The sequence below is a fragment of the Colossoma macropomum genome, unplaced genomic scaffold, assembly GCF_904425465.1.
Source record: "Colossoma macropomum unplaced genomic scaffold, Colossoma_macropomum, whole genome shotgun sequence".
Taxonomy (NCBI): domain Eukaryota; kingdom Metazoa; phylum Chordata; class Actinopteri; order Characiformes; family Serrasalmidae; genus Colossoma; species Colossoma macropomum.
Window position 1 is genome coordinate 33453603 of NW_023494789.1, and position 24521 is coordinate 33478123.

Below are 24521 nucleotides of genomic sequence, written 5' to 3' on the forward strand. Positions count from 1 at the left end.
TTTGATTTGATTCCTTTTATTTCCACCGGAAGAACATAACCCTCTGTGTCCCACGTCTCCTTGGCCACAGTAAGGGGAATATTAATAGAGAATCAATAAAGTTAAAATTAAAACCAAAGCCTGTACAAACAAAAAAAGGGTGCACCACTCTCTACAGTTATGAAAGGATGAGTGCAAATGAGCAGTTCCTTATACAACACAGAAAAAGAAACAGATTATAATTAAAAGTATATCTTCAAGTTAAACGTCAAACCGTTCATTTTCCACATTGAAAAAAGTCCCAACTTTACATTTTTGAGTTGGGTGACAGAAAACAAAGGAAAAAAGGAGCAAGTTCATGCAAAATGCTCAACTCCTATGATAATCATTTTAATGCTGGATACCCACTTTTGTGTGTACAACAACTGTGCATGTGTGGGACAGATCTCTGAAAATAGTGATCTAGTGATGTGGGCATGATAAACAAAAATTCATTTTGATCAATGTGACCGCAGAAAGCTCAGAAATGTTCTTGGAGGTACCCAGCATGGGGTAAGTCCAAACATAATCAGCTTTTGGAAAGTCTGACTGAATGAGAACATTTCTGCAACAATCTGTATAACCAAAAAAATAAACACAGCAAATCTTGCAAAAGCAAACGTGAGGGGATTAAAGGCCAGAACAGGCTTATTCAAGAAGTGTTCCAACCCATGAAGAGTCTGAAGCAATAAAAAAAATCAAGCATTTGAATTTCAAGATACATACTATAATTGCCAGAAAAAAAAGACACTTTAAAAAAAAAAATCGAGCCCCATATTAAAAACAAAAAAGGCACAACACATGGTCCTGAGGTAAAAAGGCATTGAAACTGTTTGGCATTAAGAAGACAAACAAATCCTAAGTTCTAAATGCTGAACTTTAAGTGCTACCTTCGCTTCATATTCAGCCACCTGTCACCTTTAGACTAAAACATCTGTCAAAACCCCACAAGTAATCAAAACAGTTGTGAGATACAGATGAGTGGTGATAGTGGTTGCATTGCATTATCAGGTGCAGTTACAACATCATAGATCTGATGGAAAATATTTGCTAATGCTTTTACATTTACTGATGTTACTGTAGATTCAAACGTCTGGGTTTGACCAAAACAGCCAACTCAGCAAGCTTAAGGGCTAGAAAGGAACTGACGAAAGTGTGTGCAGTAGTAGAACTGACCTCACAGTGAGCATGGAGTATATACTGTGTTAACAGGTGCGATCTTGTGATTGTAATTAGAACCATTTCCTAGTTTTTGGAGGGTTTTTCGAGAACTGCCAGTTACTAAGTCTGCTACTTTTATGCTTGTTGAAGCCTAAATATGAACAGTACAGCAATACCAAATTAAGAATAGGGGCACAATTTTACATAAAACATCTAACAAACAATTATATTGAATCATGACCAACTGCATGATGGGCTTGGATTTCTGAGTTTAAAAGGTTGAACTGCTAACCTGTCTTACATGGGAAAGTTTGCAGTGAAACCTTAGCTCCCACTTGGTTAAATCAGACAGACCAACCATCCTCCAGGCCAGACACAGCAGAATTTTTCACTTTTCAGAATTTTTCAGATCAATCTTAAGTTTTAGGTATTTAGTATGTTAAGACAAGGAAAAGAGGTAATAAAAGTAAACAAAAGGACAATTTCTCTAAATCTATTTATAAATGGTAATTTTCCCTAGAAAAAAGAAACACCATTGCCACATTTCTACTTCCCAAGTGCTGTTTCTAAACAAATATCAGGGCTGAAACATGACTAGCAGCTTTTTCACACAGAGTTTGTCCCAAAGGAAGACAAAGAGACAAGATTTTCCTCTTACAGTTACACACCTGTGGGCAGGCTGTAGTTCTGACATGTTCTTGTTTCTTTTCATCTTTTTTCTCCTTCACAGCCTTGGAGGTCCATTTAGACATGACATTTTAATTTTTTTTCCAAGAGCCATTTTCTTGGGGCAGCAATATGGCTTCAGCAATATGAAGAGAGTTGAAAGAAACCCTTTTCCCTTTTTGTATTTACTCTTTCATTCATGCCCTCACATCTTACTGCCTTGACTATACAAACAAGCAAGGGCAAAACTAGGGGACAAAGGACAGGGGGAAAGTAGTGTTAATTATGTTTAAGCTTAAATTTACTAGAGGCACCTGAACAGTCACATTTGGTGTGTAAAAACAAAAGTAGTAAATAAAAATTTTAAAGGAAAAACAAAAATAAAAGGTAGCCCCAGAGTTAAAGTTTGGCACTTTTCTTCTCCTTTGTAAGTCCAAGTAAAATGGTGTCCATATAGAGGGATGGAGGGAAATGAGGGGAATGGAAAAAAGAGAACAGCAGGTGGGTGGCAGATTTCTTTGGAGGCTATTTGTGAAGAACAATATACTGCTTCTGGATTTGAACACAGATGTGATCTTTTATGAGAGGTATTAAAATACACATGTACTACATAAGACAAATACGGTGGATGATAAATCAGGATGGAGTGAAAAGGAAAATGTCAAACTGAAGAGATGAGAGAGAACTGGGAACACTTCTCTTGGTGATTCATCGCTATCACACACGCAGGACGGAAAGACAGAAATAAGAGAGGACAGCACAAATGACAGAAAGGAAGAAAGGAGGGGTTGGACTCAGACAATGGTGTTGGTGCCTCGGAGGCCAACACCACGTGCAAACTGCTCCAGCAGCCCAGAGATCGCCCCGGACGAGCTGGGAGAGGAAGACTTCAACCCCACTGTGGAGCTGTAGGCCGCCAAAAACAGCTCCCTCACCGCCTCCAACCGAGCCTGCCTCTCTGATCCATACATACACCTACAGACACAGAGAGAGAACGACAAAGGGAAGAAGGGAGGGAAAAGGAGGGGGAGGCAAACGGAGTGAAAGAGAGGGAGAGCGAGGGATGTAGAAAGAAGAAAAAGAAGGATGAGAGAAAAGGAGGAAAGAGTGAGGAATGGATGGATAGAGAAAGAGAGAGAAAGAGAAAGAAAAGGACGCAGGGAGAGCCGGGGGGGGGTAAAATGGGGAGGAGAGAGAGAGAGAGAGAGAGAGAGAGAGAGAGAGAGACAAAGACAGAGGAAGGAAATGGAGAGAAAGAGAGAGTAAGGAGTAAGCAGGAGAAAAAGAAGGAGTGAGAAAAGGAGGGATGAATAGAGAAAGAAAGAGAGAAAAGGACAGAGTGAGAGCCAAAAAGGGGGGTTAAGGGAGAGATGGAGACAGGAGAGAGAAAGAGAGATAGACAAAGATGAAGGGAAGCAAAGGGAGGGAAAGTGAGGGAGGGAGTGAGAGAAAAGGTGGGAGAGGCAAAAGGGAGGGAAAGTGAGGGAGGCAGGGAAAGTGAGAGAGAGAGAGAGAGAGAGAGAGAGAGACACAGAGAGAGAGATTATAACAACCCAAAACAACAAAAAAAAATAGCGATTGCTTTTCCAATATGAACTCATTTCTATCTCAGTTACTTTATTACACAGCTCTTAACATGGTAAGATTTAGAGCGCATTTTGTAATTAAGAAAATAATTGGGTGCATCTCTTCATATCGTTCTCTTCCCCCCCTCTATTTTGCTCTGAACAGAGACAGATAGATGTTATTTGCAGAAGATAACTGCGTGCACTGTTGAGGAGACGCACTCAATTTGCGTGCCTGATCGAGCAGAAAGAGAGAATCCTTCAGCAACTCTGAGAAAACAGAAGAAACAAATGAAGGAGAGACAAAGAGAGATACTGAAATCTGATTTTCCTCTTTCAGCTGGCCTCATCATTTCATTCCATCAGATGCTCAATTTTGAGAATTACTCCAAATCCAACATACATTTACTCAAATCCAGAACTCTGACCATGCACAAGACCACTGGCACAATTACAGACCCCTTTCATACCCATCAGTCCTTTGAAGTTTGCATATTACAGTTACAGAATTACAACTCCATAAAAAGGATTAGTACCACATGCAAAGCACCTGGAGCAGTGCTACTGAAGAATTAAACCCATAACCACCCACAAAAAGTCACACAGGAATTCTCTCACACACACATGACCTGTGTTACATCAAAGTCTCATGTCAGAGCAGCCCTCTCACTGGCCCAGCCCTGTGCTGCCAGACTAAGAGGAGGGGTAAAGCAGAGAAAAGCAGCAAAGCAGTGGTGAAAAGGAAACGTGTGGGGTAGGGTAGGGTGGAAAAGTGTGCGAGACTCACATGCGGCCGCTAGGACCCTCGTCCTGGAAGCTGAAGGGCAGGGGTGACTCCGTCGGGAGAGGAGTAGCGTCATGGATACTTCCACAGCCTGAAACGATCTGCCAACTACCATACTCTGTAGAGAGTGAGGAGCCAGAACGAGCATACTCCACCATAGACCTGAGAAGGAGAAGGAGAGGGAGAGAGGGAGGGAGAGGGAGAGAGAGAGGGAGAGAGAGAGAGAGAGAGAGAGAGAGAGAGAGAGAGAGAGAGAGAGAGAGAGAAAGGGAGGGAGAGAGAGAGGGGGGGAGAGAGAGAGAGAAAGAGAGAGAGAGAGAGAGAGAGAGAGAGAGAGAGAGAGAGAGAGAGAGAGAGAGAGAGAGAGAGAGAGAGAACTGATTTGCAGTTAAGTTATTCTCACTTGAATGCTAACATATGTTAAGGCTGAGCAAGAAAAGAGTAGAGAAAAAGAGCAAGATACAAAAAGTAAAAGTAGAAAGCAGAACGTAAGCCCCTGTCAAAACAGTTTCAAATTTAGTTTTGTTTTAATAGCAAAGACTGCTGTTAATTAAGCATTTAGTAGTGTCAAATTTAATAAGCATACGTAAATTACTGCATTTTGATGATACATAAATGCATCAAAAAATCCAAGCTGCTGCCAGCTCTTAACTGTGTGGGCGTGTCAGATCGTATAATGATTGACAGTGGCGTCTCAGCATCTGCAGAGCGACACTGCAAATTGTAGTGGTTCAGATGTTTGAGCTTCTTGCAGAAAAACAGAACACTTCGCTCTTCTCAACTGCTCTCTAAATGGTGAGCATGAAGTATAAAATAACGAACAAGCTGTCGAATAATCATTTTACAGTCCAGAATTTGCAGATAATGTTGGAGAACTCAGCCTTTCATTTTATGATGGGTTTATCACGGCTATATTGCGTCTGATATAGGAGTGCTCAGCAGCACCAATGTTGTATCCGTAACCAACGGATAGCTAGCTGACTGCTGAGCTGTGCTCCTGAAACTGAGGACAAACAAGCTCACATTATGAGTTGGCATGGTAATATTAGCAGAAAACAGTGGAGAAATTTCTTGTGTGCCACATCTATAAAAACAATTGCACAGAAATACTGTGAGCCCTGATGGGAGTTGGGAGTAGCCAACATAGTATTTTATTCCTTCATTTAAGTGTGACCACTATTAATCACACTCATAAATGAAGTTAATCGCTTATAGTAGGATCCAGCAGCAAAGCAGTGACTTTATATGATGAAAAGATACGTGAGGAGCTGATGTATACATACTGCTATCTCTGACTGATACTTTGGCAGATTTGACGTCACTTGTGCCATGATTCTTTCTCTGGCAGTTCACAGTAAAAACATCTCAAAAAACAAGGATAATAGAAGAAAATCATAAAAACGAGCAGATAGGTGCTTTAGGTTAAATAGAATAAACACAAAGACAGAGACAAACACATAAGAAACAGCCTGTGATAAAAGCAAAAAGAAAGGGTCAGGGGAAGGAAATGAGGGTGACAGCACTAGCAGGGCAATGGGGAGAGTGAAAGGGCTCCAAATTTTATTCAGCAGTTCTTGTAAGTCTGTAAAATGTAGAAATCTATGTTTCTCTGTATTGTTCAAGCAGTTTCAGCACTTTAGAGAACATGCATACACACACACACAAACACAGAAAATCACTCCAGGATTTTGCTGTGAACAAAAAAAAACAAAACAAAACAAACAAACAAAAAATTCTCTCTCTTACTGCTGCTTTTGTATGGTTTTCACATGCGCTCATGTACAGGATAGCCTACACAGAAAAAATCCAATTAATATGTGTGATGTTTCATCAGAGGGCTAGATGACTGAAAAGACTTAACAGTAGTGAACCTGAACCACATACAAACACAAGATGGCTCTGCATGATGGCTTTCTAAAAGTCTATCAGGACAGAGACAAGATGGGACAAGAACCTAAACACCTCAGCCACAATGACTGATATGGTGGCATGGGTTGCTTCTGTATTTGTTTGTTTCAGTAACATCAAGTTCCAGACCGTTTCTATTAGACTAAGTAGGCCAGCAAGAATGGTAAATGTCCCTGTCTGACTGACCCCACATTTTTAAACAAGTGTGCCAAGTGTGGTGACTGGTATCCTCAACAGTACTGGTCATTTTCTACCCCTGCAACAATCATAAAGTACAAAGTGGACTAAAACTGTCAAAGACAGCTAGTTAAACGGGCAGACCACATACAAGAATGTCGTGACATGCATCTTAGATATACTATTATATATAATACATATAACATTATATATTATAACCAAAGTAAATAATCTGCTCAAAAGTCCAAAGAGGTACATTTGATTGTACCCAACATGAACCTGAACAGCCCACGTCTCTCACATTCACCCACAATTTGAAAATGTGGGTCTAATTTCATAAACAGAAGTATTATAAACACCAAACCAGCTCGGTTAAAGTGCAATATTACGGCCTGTACACAGTTTACTAAAAATGAAGAACAGCCCAGCATACCCGCATACCAAAAGACATAAGTATAGAAGATGCAACAAAACAGACACATGCACATAGTACAGTACATATTATGGATTGAACAATTTACTGTTTAAGCACCAAATAAGGCCTGAGAAACCTTTACTAAAATTCAAACAAAGGCAAACAGAGAAGGTGCAGCCTTTAAGAAGCAAAGCATAGCTTGCAAATGCTTTGCAATGCACAAAGTGTCAAAGATAAAATCATCTGCCAGCAAACAAATCATGCAACTGAAAGGACCCCTGAGGTTAGGGAGGCCCCTGCTGGTTACCAGCAGTGGTTACAATAATAATCGTTTGACAGGCAATTAAATGTGTCAATAAAATTACCAGGAAAGCTGAGAAACACATCATGACAGTTTACAGAAGCTCTCTTATGAGAAAGAAATGCTACAAAAGATCCATTCAACCTGGAGGAAATACTGGCTATAGATACTTGCCCAACCACAGAACAAATGGGCAGAATTATCTCTTTGTTCTGGAGAGGTTTTAATGGGTAAACAAGCCAAACAGCCACATCAGTACACCCTCTAGTCATACTGTGTTTCACTTCTTCTCTTTTCTTAAACAACTACATCACGACAATATCTACTAAATAATAAAAAATAAGGATCACTGGTTCAAGGGATTTACCAAGTTAAATACTTCAGACTTTCTAAGCTTTGTGGATTTTTGAGCATCCCAAGTACGTACAGACAACTACACTTAAGCACTCACCTTCTCCCTGGCACAGCCAAAGGGCTACTGCCTGTCCGAATTAAGCCCTGCTCTGATTGGTTGGAGGATGAGGAACTAGAGGACCTGCCCTCTGTGAGTGGATGAGGTAGTCGCTCTTCAAATGGGACTGGCCGGTTCCAAAACACAGTCTGAGGAGACGAGTTCATAGCTTTCCTCCTGTGAGGAGACAAACACAAATGAGCACCTTTTGTAAATCAATAGGAGTAACACTGGATGGCTGCTTCAGTACTGGTGGAGTACTATTATTAACAACTATAATACAACGTACCAAGTATCACTCGCTCTTCTTTTTAAATGCTACCAGGATTTTGATTTAGGAGCAAACGAGAAGCCTACTACTTTATTATTTGTATTTATTATTTGTGAAAAAAAATATGCACATTGTTTTCAATGGCCTCAAAATATAATATATTTATAGAGCAGGACAAAAAAAAAGCTTACTGGCTCGCTGTACTTGTCACAAAAAGCCTAACTAACCTTGCTAAATAACTAATCTGCATAGTTGTCAAGTCTTACTGTTTAGTTAAGAACTGTTTTTTAAATTCTTCTGCATTTGCTGTACTCTTGCAGAAGTAAATGTAAATATCGTGGGTTAAAAAGTACAAAACAGCCAATATCAGGCTCAGCTAAATATTGGCAGTGCACTGCCCAGCAATATAAGCCAATACTGCACCATCAAATTAAAGCCAAGTGTGTTGATTTCACATGCTGCCATTTAAACAGGATACTAAAATGGATGTTCAGCAAAACAGCCAGCAGCTAAATGGCCTTCTCACACACAGATAAAGCTCCCAAATGGAAAATTTAGTTTGATGGCAGTGAAAAGTTCAAACTTGGTATACTTTTGTATAGTTCGGAGGCATGCTGTAAAGATTGCTGCATCAGAGCTGTTTTAGTTTAAAGCAGTCTGCACACCTGCACAACTAGTGATGGGGAGTTTTTTTTTTAATCACAAAATTAGCTAAATTAGCAACATTATCTATCATTTAATTTTCAACAAGTCTTAATCTAGATTCTAATGAACAAAAAATGCACTACTTTGTAAATGTTACAGTAATAAATGTCTGTCCAGAAAACAGGCTTGCAGGCCAAACTGCTGGTACAAAGACATACTTTGTAGACTTAAAGAAAAGAAGAGGGTATAAAAAAGTGCTCCTTGGTAAAAAGCTGACCGTAGAATACTGTTACTGCATACTACCCAGATATAATAAAGTGCTTTGAACATCTTAAATTAAAACAATCAACTTCACTCATTGTTAATTCATACTTACCCGCTGGAGGCCTGAGGCCCAATGGAGATCAGGTCTACAGGTTCAGGAGGCAGACTGGAGGGAGCACTTGTATCCTCAGTTATCAGAGAGAAATCACTACTCAGACTGGTCACACTGCCCCTGTCTCTGGACTCTGAGAGAAAGAGAGTAAGAGTGAAAAAACTAAACAAGACAATTAATATACAAAACAGAGTTTTGAAATAAAAGCTTTAACCAGATATGATTACACACTTACAGCCAGACACAAGATAACTAATGTGCTATAGCGAAAACTTTCAAAGGCTTTGTTTCTTACATTTGGCCCATTATGACACATGGGTTTATGTACTAAAAACAAAAATAGATTTTTACATTAACATTTACAACCTTTCTCTATCTATCAGAACTAAACAGGCTGATTTCTGTTACTGTGCCTTGAAGACTGATAAAAATGACCTCGGACTGGATGCCCTGTTGTGCATCTCAAAAGCAGTCCATACTAAAAACACTGCATTTAACTTCAGTGTGAATGAGCGGGGCTAAGCTGCTGTAGGCTAAATAGACAGATATACATAAATGTGTTGGTTTTTAGTGACGTCACAAAAATACTGAATTCAAAACAGGCTGTTTTTGCAGCTTAACTTCTATATATGGACTGGCAAATCAATGGTATGTTTTGAAATTTCAATAATGTTTACATACATGAGAGAGAGAGAGAGAGAGAGAGAGAGAGAGAGAGAGGACAAGAAACAAGACTTACTTAGCTGGCAGAGGTCATCCACTGTGAAATCAGTGTCTTTGAACTGAGAGTTTTTCCTCCTTTGAGAGCAACAGAAAGGGAGAGAGAGAAAAAAAAAAAGTGAATGACACAGAGGAGGATATAGACAGAGCAAAGATGGAGGACACAACAGGAGAAAAAATGATTGAGACACTCAGCAAGAGCAAAATTATGAACAAAATAGGGGGTAAGGTGATCATGACAGAGAACGAATGAGAGTGACATCAAAGAAGGAATGAAAGAAAGTGTATTAACCACAGCGGGGTCTGAAGCACTGCAGTCAGTGTGAAAACTTTGAGTTTGAGGAGCCTACAAACTGCATTACACTACATAATTATAATCATGAACGGATTACTCTTCATTTGAGCATTTGTGGCTTCCTCACTGTGTAATAGCAATCAGTTGCAGTTACTGGATTCTAACATATAGAGGTCAAAAAGTTGTCTTTACAAGTTTAACTCATTCATATATTGTTCTAGGAATACTGCGGTATCCAAAAAGTAAAATATTACTAATAGGTTTAAGTACCCACCTCTGCTTCCTAATGACTGAGAACTTCTCAGAGACAATGTGCTTCAAAAAATTGAAGCAAAAAAAGAAAATCTGTCATAAAAAAAAGAAAGACAAACTATTAGATATGAATAAATAGAATTTTGTTTACACCATAAACAAAAACAATGTCCTAAAAAATGCCAATTCCCAAACAGACAGCAATTTTACCATACAAAAATACCGATTTAATGAGATGATAATAGCCTATGAAAAATTACACAATGGCATATTGCTTAACTTTCCAGACTTTTATGATTATGAAAGCATAATACATCATCAAGGGTCAAACTTTTCAGACTTACTTCCTCCCCTTTAGAGAGACGATCAGGCAGCATGTGACTATAGAAAGAGGAAAAACTCACTGATTACAACAGAGACATTTTTGAAACAGACAATAATCTACCACAGTGGTCTACAGCCTTCCGTCTGGAGATCTACCTTCCTGCAGAACTTAGTTTCAACCTGTATCTAATAAGTTGCCTCACCTCCTTACTTAACACTAATGCATCGGATCCAACCAATCAGGCACTTGGGAAGAGGTTAATTAGCTGGAACAGATGCGGCTGGAACTAAGATGAAATTAAGGTAGGAAGGTAGATCTCCAGGACCAGAGCTGGTGACCACTGATCTACAGCAAATTAATACATGAATCACATCATTCATTGTGCTACAACCTGCAGCAATATTTTTGACACTACGAACAGACAGCTGTTTAGTGCTTAGAGAAATGACAGGATTCTATCCGGCCGGAACAACAAACTTCTTTTGAAAGAGTGCAAGTGGAGGTTAAAAGGGGAAAAAAAAATCAATACACAAACTCTGCTCACAAAGCCGTCTCTCATACAGCCTAATTATAAAAGCTTTCTTCTCTCATTTAAAGTTAGAGTTATTCTCAGATAACCTGAGCTTTCTCTCTTCCCGTTGCGCCTTAGCTCCTTTCCTCTTTCTCTGAATGCCAGAGCTGGCCAGGGTCCCAGGAGTTTGGCTGAGATCTGTGCACCATAATTACTGCGCTGTGCGAGTGCTGGTGTGTAAGTGTGTGTCTGAGAGTACACACAGTAACAGTCAGCAAAGAAAAGGAAACTCTCTAGACACGCATCGATTGAAGAATAGACCAACAGCTTGCAGCACACCGACTGCCCTTCTATTTTTCTCCATTCTTTCTGGTTCTGTCCTTCCTCTTTTTCACTGCACTCTCATTCTGTTTCTCTTTCCCCTCACCATCTCATCTATATGCATTTTGTCTGCACTTACTACTGCCTACTTCAGACTCATCTGAAGTCACTTGCTCTGGTGCATTTACAAAGAAAAAAATGAATGTAGTGTAATTCTGTAAATATTAAAAATAAAGATTATGCTTTGTTCAAAAACCCAGACTTTCTGCCTTGCAGTTTAAAGGGATATACAAGTACACAAAATACAGTTTACCCTTCTGTACTATAATCTGCAATGTTTGCACATATTTGCAATTTTTCAAGTGTTCAAAAAGTAATTCTCACTTCATGTCCATCTCTAATAGTTATAACTACTTCTACTACTATTATTGTACATTAGGACAGTCAAACAATTAACCAAATTAAATCTCGCACTTAACTGCATTATTTCGGGTAGTGGACTGTGATTAATGGCAAAGCATATTGTTATAGCTATATGAGCAGACAAAATGAGCTTTATCTGAATGCATTTAACACTTTCAATTCTCTAACATTGTCATAATGTAAACAAAGTATTCACATGAACCTAAACATGAAAATGATGTGTTTTCTATAAGGTGAACGTTTAAAATTTTCATCACTGAGAGCAACAGTGGCTGCAACACATAACGAATGTGGATCATTCTACCCAATTGGTTCAAAGTCCTTTGACTGACTTGGACTTTAAACTTTAGGGGTTAGGGTTTAGGATAGCCACCTCCCAACAGAAAATACCCCATAATTGATGATTTTGTATATATTTTGCTTATTACTATGCCAAGTAATGTCTTGCGCTGAAAAAAATCTTAATATAATCCTTGTAAATATCTGAATGCTTAATTGTACTGTGGGACTGCTGTTTGGACAGAATGGTCCATGTACAGTCTTCAGTTTCAGCTCCTAAATGACTGTAGCCTCTCGCTGTAGTTCTCATTCATAAAGTGTTCTTGTTACAGTGGAGGCTCTCGTGAGGAATGTCAGCTTTCCACTGTGCTATTACTTTTGTTAGTCTGTTGCTTGTTGATTTCCCGTGAGTACTGATCAGTGTAGTGTGCTGAATTACTTATATTGTCTGTATCAGTGATGCATTTTGCTTGTAAATGACACCTCAGATTCACTAAAAAAGTCAACACAGCAGTAGCTGTCAATGACTTTCAAAAAGAGTGCCATTTATGAGCTGTACTTAAATGAGAGAACTACCATCATGGAGTCATAGCCTGCACTTCTAAATATGGTTTGAAGGGTCAAACAAGGAAAATGCGGCATTAAACAGAATAAAAATAATCTGTGGCATTAAAAATTAGACATGTTAGCATGTTATTAATGGGTTAAATTTTACAGCACCATTACGCATATTCATTAAGGGTTAACAAATAATACATGCTGCATGTTTATTTCTAGACTTACTATTTTTATTACTATTATTGTTATTATATTTCTCACCCAAAGAGAAACCAGTCATAAGCGATGGTCAGGTACAGAATCTCTGCTGGCTCCAGGCTGACGTGAACAGCACCATCCTACACAAAGCACACATACTTAAATTAAAATTTATCACATTTATCTTTTCAAATGTCATTCCTAGAAGAAATTCCTAAAGCTGACGAAACAGAATGATACGAATTCAGACACAGCAGATACTGAGAGATGGTAGAAGGAAAAAAGATGAAAGGATAAAAGCTAGCAGACCGCTGCCCACAAATGGAGACAGACCTGTGACATACAGAAAAAGAAAGAGATGGAAAGCAGCACAGGATGGAGGGGATGAGAGAGATAGATACTTACAGCCCACAGAGAAAGTCTAAGAAGGGACACAAAGAGTGGAGTCCTGTCCCAGCCTGATATACAGTGCACCAACAGTCCACTCTCATCTGCAACACACAGTAAGAAAACATGACAGATCCACACATCCAGTATTATACTACTCAAACACTGACAGTCATACACACCGAGCACTGTCAGCATTTAGAGACAGTAACACAGTCCGACAAAATATGGTGAATGTTTATGTGCAAATACCATCACTGTTGATGATGTGCAGAAGCAGCTTTAGGTAATTCTGGGTCTGCTGCACCAGGTCCCATGACTGATAAAAACAGAAGAGGACCAGTTAATAATTATACACAAATAATATGAATATCTTCTGTCAAACAGAAAAAATTACTAAGGTTTAAAACAAAACCCCAGGCACTCCGCAAAAAGGCCCTATCCAAAATTATCTCTACTGGAAGACTATACAGAGCCAAAGGCCATAACCATGCTCGTTTTAAGCGATTTTAATTAATGGACAGATATAGCACGTATTTGACTGATTTCTAGGGATGCACCGTGAGTGAATTGTAGGCTGATGCAGATATCAGATCTTTTTTCTTGTATATATTTACCAATGCTGATTCTTATGCAGACACAGGATATTTATAAAACCTAAAAACTAGGACTAAATCTATCTGAATTACCATCACAGATAAATATAACATTTTTTAGAGCGTTACAAATGCATTAAAATGAATAAAACTCATGTATAGAAATTTCAGCAGTGCAGGCCAGCATTGTTTAAACATTCTGTTCTTCCAGAGTGCAATAAATACAAGTCATCAACTATTGGTTTAAAACATCGGTCAAAGCTAAACATCTGTCCAAAAGCGACACTTTTTTGAGCAAATATCTGTTGATACTGGTTTAATTCCAATATCATTGTACATTCCCACTGATTTCATCGAGTACCCTCTGAGCAAAATGTCAAGTCATTTGGCAGGTAGGGTATGCCAATTTAAGATTTGATTGAGACAATTAATCTGGGCAAACTATCACTCAGAGAGAGCAACAATTACAAACTTTAACCAAATATGGCAGAAAATTTATAAATATGGCTTTATGGCTGAATGAGGTGTAGCTATGGTGATGACAGGCTCAATTCTGTGGTGTGTGCTGTGATGTGAGGACTGAAAACACAAAATTTCACACCCTAAAAAAACAGTTTCTACCGGTTTTACAATTATTTATTGCAAATTCAACAATAGTTGACCTAAACAGAATATGATCAGGAAAATAAGTTGAAAGAATGTTTCTTAGACATAACTTTTAAAAGCTTGAAGTACGCATGCATTTGGAATCAGGAAATTCAATCCGATTTTTATCTCTCTCTCTTTCAAAGATAACAGAGATCAAATTTATGACAGAAGCTCAGTTATGATCTGTCAGTGTTTGCAGTTCCACACTCTACCAGCAGATGGCTCTAAGAGACTAATTAAACTCCAAACATCTGCTGCAGAGGAACCAGCTACTAATGCAGCATGTGGTGCTGCTGCCCAAATAGAAAAAGCAGGAGTGGAAATAAGGTCAGCTTATTACAGCTATAGAAGACAACTAGAAAATCAACTCATTTTACATTAGGAATTTCATTTCTAAAGAAGTTTAAACTGATGAATATGGTGCACTACAGTTATGGAAAGCATGTCCATTCACCTGATATTCACGCCAGTCAATGTTCAGATTCTTGGTAAAACAGGCAGGGATTGTCAAGGGAGCATCCACAAAGTCCTGACGACACAGAAAAACAAAACAAAACTGTCCTTGAACTGTCATTAAAAGGGAATTTCACCGATTTTCAAAATTTCTGGATAATAAATCATGAGGAGGCAAATAAAGTCATTAAATGTGGTTTGATGTGAAATGCATGGTTCTAGTCTAAGTTATAACTTTAACTATAAACTTTAGAATTATAAGTGTTCACAGTGAAGGTGAAAGGAACCAGATAACTGAAGTGTTTAATTACTATAAAAGCTATCTCACAGAAAGTGATTACATGAAATGGTTAAAATTATGCTGCCTGAGACATTTTTTTTACAACAGCTTTTGGCCAAAAAATTGTTTTTTAAAAGCCATCCATGGTGGAGAAGCACACATAAGGCAAAAAAGCACCCACAGAAAACAGATGAAAGATAAAATGATTATACCTGCATTGCTTACCACTGTAAAGAAATTCAAGTTGGTAAGTTTCTCTACAATGAGTCATTTCACGTTAAACTTTAGTTAGTTAAAATTAGTATTCCCCTTTAAAGGAAAAAAATGGCAATGCTAAGCCAAGACAACACTAAAACATCCTCAGCATTGGGAAGCAAATGTCTCCATCCATCTATGTAATTAGACAAATGTGTGTAATTTCTACTTAATTTAGTGAGTAATGTACACGCATACTGACTTATGTCCAACATATGAAGTTACATGAATGAAGAGTAAACGTACCTGATTCCAGTTAAAGACGAGACCCTCTGCTGTGTAGTCTCTGTCTTTATAGTCCTTAAAGAACTCACACCCTGAGAGTAAACCACAATAACATGCACTTTATGACCTCAACATCAGCACCTTAGTATGAAAATATATTGATGAAAGCAAGGAATCGCACGTATGCATAAAGTGTCAATATTTCTAGTGAAACTGAATGGTTTCTAACCAATGCAACCGGAGTTACACAGTGAGAGATACCTGGATAAGGCACAGAGAGCAGTGTGAAGTCTGCATAGCGCTGGGCCTTGTCTACCTTCTCAGAAGAGGTGACACTGAGCACAAATAAGACAGCAAAAAAACTTTCTCAGTATTATAAGCACATGCACACACAGGCTTTCCACTTTGCTACTTAAGGAAGAGAAGTGACAGTGAGTCATCATGTTTGTGCACATTCATTTGCATCTATGTGTATGTGGGTTTAGGCAGCTGACCCATGACAACGTGATGAAGTGGGTAAGGTGAATCCACTCAGAACTGCACTTACTTCAGGCCAAACTTGACCTTCTTATTCTCCACCATGAGGTCACAGATGTAGCGCACGGACAGATACTTCAGCAGCTTAATGTCCGAACCCCTCACCTTATCAAACAGCTGCGAATCTCCATTTCTACACAGAGACATGAGGCAACAGGGTAGAAAGAGGAGAAATGCTGTGTCAAGACAGTTACTATGTTTGACACAGTGAAAGTGAAACTGTACGGATCTCAACTCATTCATTTCATGTGCTAAAAATGTGGACTGTCATCCAAAGCATCTTTCTAGTGTTACATTTCCATACAGCATATTACAGTATGACAGTCGATCCGAACTAGAGTTGAACTTCTTATGGATATTAGGGCCTTTACTATGAATTATTTTTGTAATTGACTAATTTACACACTATGTTCATAATTAACTGAACAATCTGAGTTCTTAAAAAACGAAAAATAAACAATAATTAAATTAAACATAATTAAATGAACAATCACAAACCATATATAGCCAAAATGCTTTACTCAAAAAAATAAACTAAGAATGTTTAAAAAGGCTTCATTAAAAATATACATAAAAATACATTAAAACACTATCCACCAGGCTCGATTTCATACTGTAAGAGAGACCAGCCGAAGGATTTAAAAAATGCATTATCATCATGCAAACCACAAAATCACTGCCAATTCATTGAGACAGTAAATTTTAAACAATTATTTCTTTAACTAAGTGATCCTGATAGTCCTAATGGATATTATTATTAGAAGAAACTTGTTCCCATTAAAAATAAATAAATAAATAAAAAACTATCAAATCAGCAAAACTGTCTCCATCCCTGAATCTGATTACGTGATCTATGATCAACTGTATCTTCAGTAAGAGGCCTGAAACTTCAGAAGTGCAGCAGGAATATCTTTATGTATGATTTGAGTGCAAAAGGAGAACTAAAACTTTTTTTCTGTTTTCCTCTTTTGTATAAGTATAGAAAAATATTTCTGTAGAAATGTAAGTAGGTTAAAATATGTATCTGCTTAATGTACAAATGCCAGTTTGCGTTGTAATGTTTTAAATATGATGTTCATACCGGACCGCAGTATCATCCTCTGGCACTTCTTCTGATTCTGCCCAAGTGTCATCAGATCCCCCTGAGGGAAGAACACAGAACAAACCTTTAGAGCTCCAGAAGTAGGATCTCATAAATCTCATTGTCTGCACTAATTTGCCCACAATTTTCAGTTCCCAAATGCAAAGTGCTTCACGGAAGTGTGCGTCATGCCATTTCCCAGCATTACTTAACATAATGGATACATTGAGACAATTTATATCTGCAATTTCCACAATGCCTGATCCCTTTAGACCCTGCCTTCTGTTTGCATCCACACAAAGGCTTTACATTAGGCCTGCATAAAACAAGGCCACTGTAAAAGCCATGATCACCTGAATTAAACCTATCCTGTACTATGTAAGGTAAATAGAAAAGTAGTCTTTATTAGGATTTTAAGGATTCAAGCATTATAAAATAAGGACAACGAATCTCAGAAATTTAAGGAGGTAAGATACACAGGGAGCTGGGTGAAGTAAAATCAGCCACAGTGCAATTTGTTTACAGAATGTTTGGTACAATGAGAACGTACCTGAGAAGATGTAATTGTAACCGGTGCGTCCGTACAGTTCCCCCCATCCCGCCAGCGTGGACGACCTACACACATGCTACCACACACAACCCAAATGCATCTTAGACATAAAATAAACCACACAGTTCAACTGACAACAGCTAAAAATCAACAAACAAAATCAACAAATCTATATTGTTCAAATTTAGATTACACAAGCCTTCATAAGTATCAGAGACCATTTAAGTATAATAAAAAATTAAGTTTCTGATTTTGTTCAATAAAGCATTCCCTATTATAAACAGGTAGCAGTACCTTGCCATTGTAGAGAATGACTGGACAGACGAATCTCCCCCTGCAGCGGGCCAGCTTACTGCGGTTCACCAGATCCTGCAGCTTACTGATCTGCACTGTACTCTCAAAGCTGAGGAGAGAGAATTTAATTTATCACACAGAACAAAAAAAATCAAGAAGGCACACTGTAATTAGGGCCTGCATACATCTGTCCCATTTCATATGATTCAACCAAACCAGAGAAGGTCAATCTCAGCCTACTTTCATGCATTCTCTGGTGCGGTTTATGTTCAAGGACAGTATATGTCCATACGTTTGTAGGCACCTTTTCATCCAATGTTTCTTCTGAAATTAAGAGTATTAGTAGTTGGCCTCATTAGCTGCAGTAACAGCCTGTACTCTTCTGGGAAGGCTTAACACTAGATGTTGAAACATTGCTCACAAATGCCACTTCATCCCAAAGGTGATGGAGCTCCATCAGTCCAGAGAATGCAGTTCCACTGCTCCACAGCCCATTGCTGGAGGGTTTTATTCCCCCTTAACCAACATTTGCCATTGAGCATGGCGAGCCTAGGCTCATGTGCGGCTGCTCCAGAGCTTCCCATTCTATTAGTAATGCTATTTTACACAAGCTGTGTGTGTCAACTGAACACCCATGTCAGCAACAGCTGCACCTTAATGTACCTAAATTCACTGATCAGAAGGGGTGTCAGAATACTTTTAAATTAATGCCAAGTAAAATCCATCTATGCATCATTTTCTGCTTTGATTCCGACTAAGAGAACAAAAGAACAGGTGAACAAACATTTTACCATCACCTCACTGACCATACACACAAGCAACATCTGACCAGCAGTCAATCCAAACACATAACTTGGTCAACAATACAACCCAAGGCACTAACTGGGACAGTATAATGCTGCAGTCAGAACAATATCTCATATCTCCAAAATGGTAACTTTACAGGAGTAGAAAAAAGCACCTCACGATTCGATTCGATTACGATTCAGAGGGCTGCGATGCGATTATAAAACGATTATCGATGCATCTCGATGCATCTTTTTTTTCTATATAGCAGTTATATTTTCTCACAGTGTGAGCTCAAGTTTCGAGTTCAAGTTTCAAGTTTATTTGTCACTCGCACAACAGGTAAGGACATTTATGCAATGAAATGCTTGTGGTGAGGCTCAGCTAATCACCCTTCAGAAAGTAAATAAGTAAAAATAAAAATACAAGAAAAACCAACTGAAATATATTAAATATACACAAAATATACACAGAATATAGAGACAACATACATTTTAAAGTGACTGAGTGACTCTGTGTTATTGTTATTTAAAGTGACTTGGTACTTTTAAAGCAGAGTATTTGTAATGATCCATAATGAATTTACTTCCAATATCTTTTTTAATAAAACAAATGGAAGTGATGTGGCAAGTGAAATAGAAGGCTCTCATTCAGTGCTCTTGTTTGGACCACGAGAAGCTGCTGCAACTCATCTGCGATAAAATGCGCAGTTACGGTGAAATAAGATCCTGTGGTGATGGATGTCCACGCAGCACATGTTACAGCTATTCTATCCGTTTTCTTTAGTGATTTTATAACTTCGGTTTTGGTCTCGTTGTAGAGACGGGGGGGATCGCTGCGTCAGTAAAATGTCTTTGAGACGGGACGTGTGCAACATAGTGCGAAAGCCCTGTTTCGTGACGACTGAGAACCGGCGTGCAGACTGCAGGTCACATAGCAGCGATGTGTTATTCGCATTTATAAGCACCGCAGTTGGTTTCCGGGTACGTTAAATCTGCAACAAGAGACTGTCAAACACTAAAAAGTGGCGAAGCTGAAGTCAGTTTCTCTTTCGAATTCTCCCATTCCACCTTAAATCGACATTACTGGACATTAAATGTTGCGGCTCCCAAGGTGGTTTGATTTTTGTGGGAAGGACAAAATGTTAACATTAGGGTTGTGACTCCTGACCTAACCTGGCTTTTAATGCAGAGGGTCCCAGTCGGATTTCTCGCTCATCCAGTTGTGTTTTTGTTATGTGCCGCCGCAGACTGTCCTGCCGCCTGCACTTCCGCACTTCCAAGTTCTGTCTTTTGCATTCCGTCAACATTACGTTATAAATTAAATATTTAGAAAATCGATTTTTGACATTTGTGAATTGATTCAGAATCGTTCACGTCCGCATCGCGATGCATCTAAGAATCGATTTTTTCCCGCACCGCTAATGAATACTGTACATTTCTGACTTTAACTTTAGTTCTGATTCTGGAAGAAATGCCTGAGGGAAAGAAGTATCATTAATTTATCATGATCTTTCTTCAAAATGGCAGTTACACTAGAAATCTCACAGTCACACAATTTTCTCAAGTAAAACTAAATATCTGTGTAGCATGCACTTAGCTTCATACTGTTGCTTTCATGACAAAATACTGTCCTCCCAAAAAGGGAACTTTTCAGGAGGAGGAAATTTTTGAATGGAAGTTAATGTACCAAGAGGTCATTTTGGACCTTTTTCATTGCTACTTTTTCATGAAAATGCCAGTGTTTGTCAAATTCTGTAAAATAAATAAAATACACAGAAAATGACAAAATGGAGATACAAGGTTTTTTTTTTCCAGATTGTGTTCATATAAGCTACAACGGTGGGTAAGCTAGTCAATACATTTTCATAACTGCAGCAAATATTCACTACATGGTAATGCTACACTAAGAGCTATAGAGCAGTTTTCAAGCCTCAACTAATCCTTATATAACACAGATGAAAGTACTACAAAAGAAAAGAGCCCACATTTTGTTTTTTTCTTTCTCACTCTTTTAAGACAGAAGTATTTGACAAAGTGCCTGAATGCACTACATTTACTTAAGTAACTTTTTGAACAAATTATACTTTTAAAGATTGTTTTTAAAAAGGGTACTTTACACTCTTACTTGAGCACATTTGTGAGGTCAAAATGTACTTTTACTTCACTACATCCATCTATGATCCTCCCGTTACATTTTTAAATATTTTTAATTAAATCAATGTTTACTCCACAGGCTACCAAAACCAATACTTACATCATGTGCTGCCTTCTCCGTAAGCCTAAAAATGTGGATATTTTATCATTCAAGAAGTCAAAATCCAACTTGAGAAGACATGTCGCAGTAAGTCATGGATTTGGCTAATAGGGTGTGATGGAGTTTAACAGCTAACACAGACAGGAATGTGGCTAACTAGCGAGCAAAGAATTTCATGCATGACACTAACATTAAAAGTTGTTTTGCTTTAGCTGTGATACATTAGTAATGTGACCACTGAGCACAAACTAATCTGACAGCTTAGAGGTTTGTAACGTTTACATCTTCAACCAAAATTTAAGTTTGCTTGGCGTTGCCTTCTCTATGGCCAGGGTTGTTTTTCGTATCTGAATTTGAGCGGGCTTGTCTTTGTTATGAGTATTTTTCAACATCGTAGCCAACATTTAAACCATGTTCTACAACTGAGGATTCATCCCAACAAACTAAAGATATGTACTCAATTAATTAATCGAAAGTCGTCATCAGCTACGGAGCTATCAATGCAGAATGCAATCTTGCCCAAACGTAATGCAGGCAACTGTAGATAGGTTCTAGGATAAGTTATTAGATAAGCATGAATAAGTACGATTTTGCAGTTATATTTTATTATTAATTAAAATCTGATAAAGTAATTACTATTTTAAAGTAACAATACTTTTACTTGACTTTAGTTTTTGACTACTCTACTCACCTCTGCATCTGAATGACACAGCAAAGCACTGCCAATACAGGTGTTGCTGATGAAGTGCAGGTTTAGCTGCAACTTTATGTGCATTTGAGGGTTTAACGTCCACTGCTCTGTAAAATCTTACATCAAAACCTTTTGTTTATACATTCTTTACTATTGACCAATCTCAGCATTTACTCGGTGAACAATCATCTCCCATAGTTATACATTAACACTAAGGGTCTGAGTTGAAAGGTACCTTTGAGCTGGGGTGGAAAACACTTCAGTGACTGTAGTGTATTATACACAAGTATTATGTTTGGAGGACTTGTATTTCACTCAAATTTTAGGAAACTGAATCCTTGCACTTACATTCAATAACACTTAGTCTAGGTGATGTACAGCATGATTATATACATATGTCAGAGCAAAACCTTGTACCTCCAAAATGATAACTTTACAGGAGCAGGAAAAAACATAGTTTACTTTTAATGCAAGTCATTGGAACCAGACTTCTTTTCAAGCAGTTTTGGGTCATTTCTTTTGGTCTATTCATCGGAAAAAGTATGCACAACGTAAAGGGCAACAGGCATTTTCAAACTATACCAAAAACTGAGAAAAATGAAGATATGATTTTTAGATTTATATATATATATGCGCACGGGCGCACACACACACGCATTGCTTTTTGCTTGCATTACTTATTCATTTTCACTCAATTACACACACTATCTGAAGTCAATCTATAGTTGTGACACATTACCTATAGTTTCACTTTAGTATTTCTCTGTACTTTTTCCACTTTAAGGTCTTTCATTACCTTTCTTTATTGGGCTCAGTGCTTTCATACTCCAAGTAGACGATCTGCCGTGGGTAGTGGCCGCACACCTCGCCGTTGCTGTTTTGGATGATACTAAACTTGTAGTCGCGGTCAAACAGCTCCAGGCATCGCTTCTCTATTCTCTCCACCTGCCAACACAGCAGTTATAGGTTAGCCATATTTAACACGCTATACATCTGGGAGCATTCAACAGAAGGTTTCAGTTTCACTCTGGCAATGTTGATATCAAAACAGACTGGGAAATACTACACTGAGAACTGTTCTGAGTTTCTTAATAAAAATACACTTGTATGTAGAGAGCGGGTAAAGGAACAGCCAATGAATCATGAATGGCGGTGGAAAAAGGCGGTATGAGCATCATGCTTTATTAGTCACACAGAAAACACAAGACAAAAGTTTACTGGTCGCTGTGCAAACCATGCAGCTAACACTGCTTGCGGGAAAATGCTTGCAAGTGATGACATCCAACGTGTAAATCATGACATCTTGGCCTTACCCGCGGGGTAACCTCCTTCGCTCTGTACTGGGTCTTGGAAAACAAGTCTATCAGATCCGCGATCTCCTCGCTCTTCCGAGCCGTGGCTCCAGACGCGGCAGCGGCCATCTTCGCGCCGCGGCCGGTCGTGTGATCCAGCCGGACCTGCCCTCCCTCAAACAGCGCCGCTCCCTGAGGCCGGGACGAGCCTCCAGGCCATCCCTTACCGGCCAGCTTCTTCCTCACCGCCCGCTTAAGGGGGCCGGAGCCGGGGAGACGTCTAGTGTTCAGGGTACCGGCGAGCTGATACCCCCTAACGCTGACTGGTACGTTAACTAGCTGTGCAGCTAGTTAACTCCCGCACCGGCAAGCAAGCTAACTAACGCAGCCGAGCCTACTGGAGCCTTTCAGTGAGACTCGGACTACCACAGCCGGCAAACAACAGAACAGTCCGGTCAGCTACCACATTAACAGTCCTGTCCGTTTACAACAAAAGCAGGTAACCGCCTTGTCTGAGAACGAAGCTTCTCGAAAATGTCTCTGTTTCATATTCTCAGTCCGAATAAACAGAGTCCCGAGACAATCCGAGAGAGACGGCGAGCATGAGCGGGACGAGCGGGCGGGCACCTCACTCAGGAAACCCGCAGGACTCCCGGCCTAGTCACGCTCCACAGTGTCACGTCTTCATTTTTCTGCTGAATTACAACATGACTGGAAACTATTCAAAGTCGTCCACAGGAATGTCGCTTTCGCTGGTGCAAAAAAATGCAACAAAACGATTAGCTATAACCGTTTAGCACTACAGTCCGGCCGTTGAGACTGTTGCAACCGAGTTTCGGACTTCGAATGGAAGCGAGTAGTAAACAGGAAAGTAAAACCGTCATGTGACCCTCACTTCCTAAAACTGACGACACGCTGTCAGATCCACTCACAACATGGACCTGCTCGAGTTTCAGTTCACATAAATCAAACTTTGTGGCAAAACGTTTTAGCTTCTGATCCTCAATTTATGACATCATAAATTCAGATAATATAAGAGATAAAAACATTAAAATTTGAAATATAAAATGTAAATTCATTTTTTCTAGTAGAAATTACATTTTAGCACGTAAGGATTTAATTCTCACTATTTCTGTGCCAAATAAATTCTTATGGGCGTATTTTTTACTATTGTGAGTAAATTCACAACGTGTGCTAATTCAGTTTTCATATTAACATGTTCAAATTCTTTATATTGATTTACTGAATAATAACTTTTGATTTACTGAATAATAACTTTATTTTTTATTCTTAGATAATATAAATTGAGTTAATACATGTTTAAAAGCAAGGACTGAAGAGAATTGGAAAAAGCCATATATGAGGCCTGAATTCTTACATGCTCAAATATAATTGCTACTAGATGAATTTGTTAGAATATTTTATCAAATTGACATAGGACTTCTGAAAACCTGCCACACCAATACATATTATACATGGCATGATATGTATTAGCACTAACACTGCCTGTTCTTATATTGTAAACAGTGCTAATGCTGATAAAACAGTTAAGGTCAAGTTCAGTGTAACC

At 38.7% G+C, this 24521-nt stretch overlaps 1 protein-coding gene across 3 annotated transcripts; it reads right to left on the reverse strand.

The window, feature by feature from the left end:
* Positions 1-23826, reverse strand: mtmr14 (myotubularin related protein 14). 3 transcript variants are annotated; one of them, XM_036571037.1, is made up of 19 exons: positions 22973-23826; positions 22456-22604; positions 17927-18035; positions 17633-17708; positions 17083-17143; positions 16012-16134; positions 15726-15799; positions 15486-15556; positions 14706-14780; positions 13260-13326; positions 13026-13111; positions 12684-12760; positions 10350-10386; positions 10028-10098; positions 9478-9536; positions 8739-8871; positions 7447-7623; positions 4198-4356; positions 1-2820 (listed from the first exon to the last, which is right to left on the reverse strand). In XM_036571037.1, the coding sequence occupies exons 1-19, from the start codon at positions 23078-23080 to the stop codon at positions 2640-2642; spliced, it is 1893 nt and encodes a 630-aa protein (XP_036426930.1). In that variant the 5' UTR covers positions 23081-23826; the 3' UTR covers positions 1-2639. The 3 variants fall into 3 exon arrangements, with proteins under 3 accessions (XP_036426930.1, XP_036426931.1, XP_036426932.1); XM_036571038.1 differs by lacking the exon at positions 4198-4356; XM_036571039.1 differs by lacking the exons at positions 1-2820; positions 4198-4356 and adding an exon at positions 4605-5985.
* Positions 23827-24521: the final 695 nt, after the last annotated feature.

Coding starts and splice junctions, on each gene's coding strand:
- mtmr14 (XM_036571037.1), bottom strand. CDS start 23,080: ATGGCCGCTGCCGCGTCTGGAGCCACGGCTCGGAAGAGCGAGGAGATC. Junction 16,135..17,082: donor GAGGATGATACTGCGGTCCG/GTATGAACATCA, acceptor GTCTCTGTGTAG/AAATGGAGATTCGCAGCTGT. Junction 10,387..12,683: donor TATGACTGGTTTCTCTTTGG/GTGAGAAATATA, acceptor CTCTTTCTATAG/TCACATGCTGCCTGATCGTC.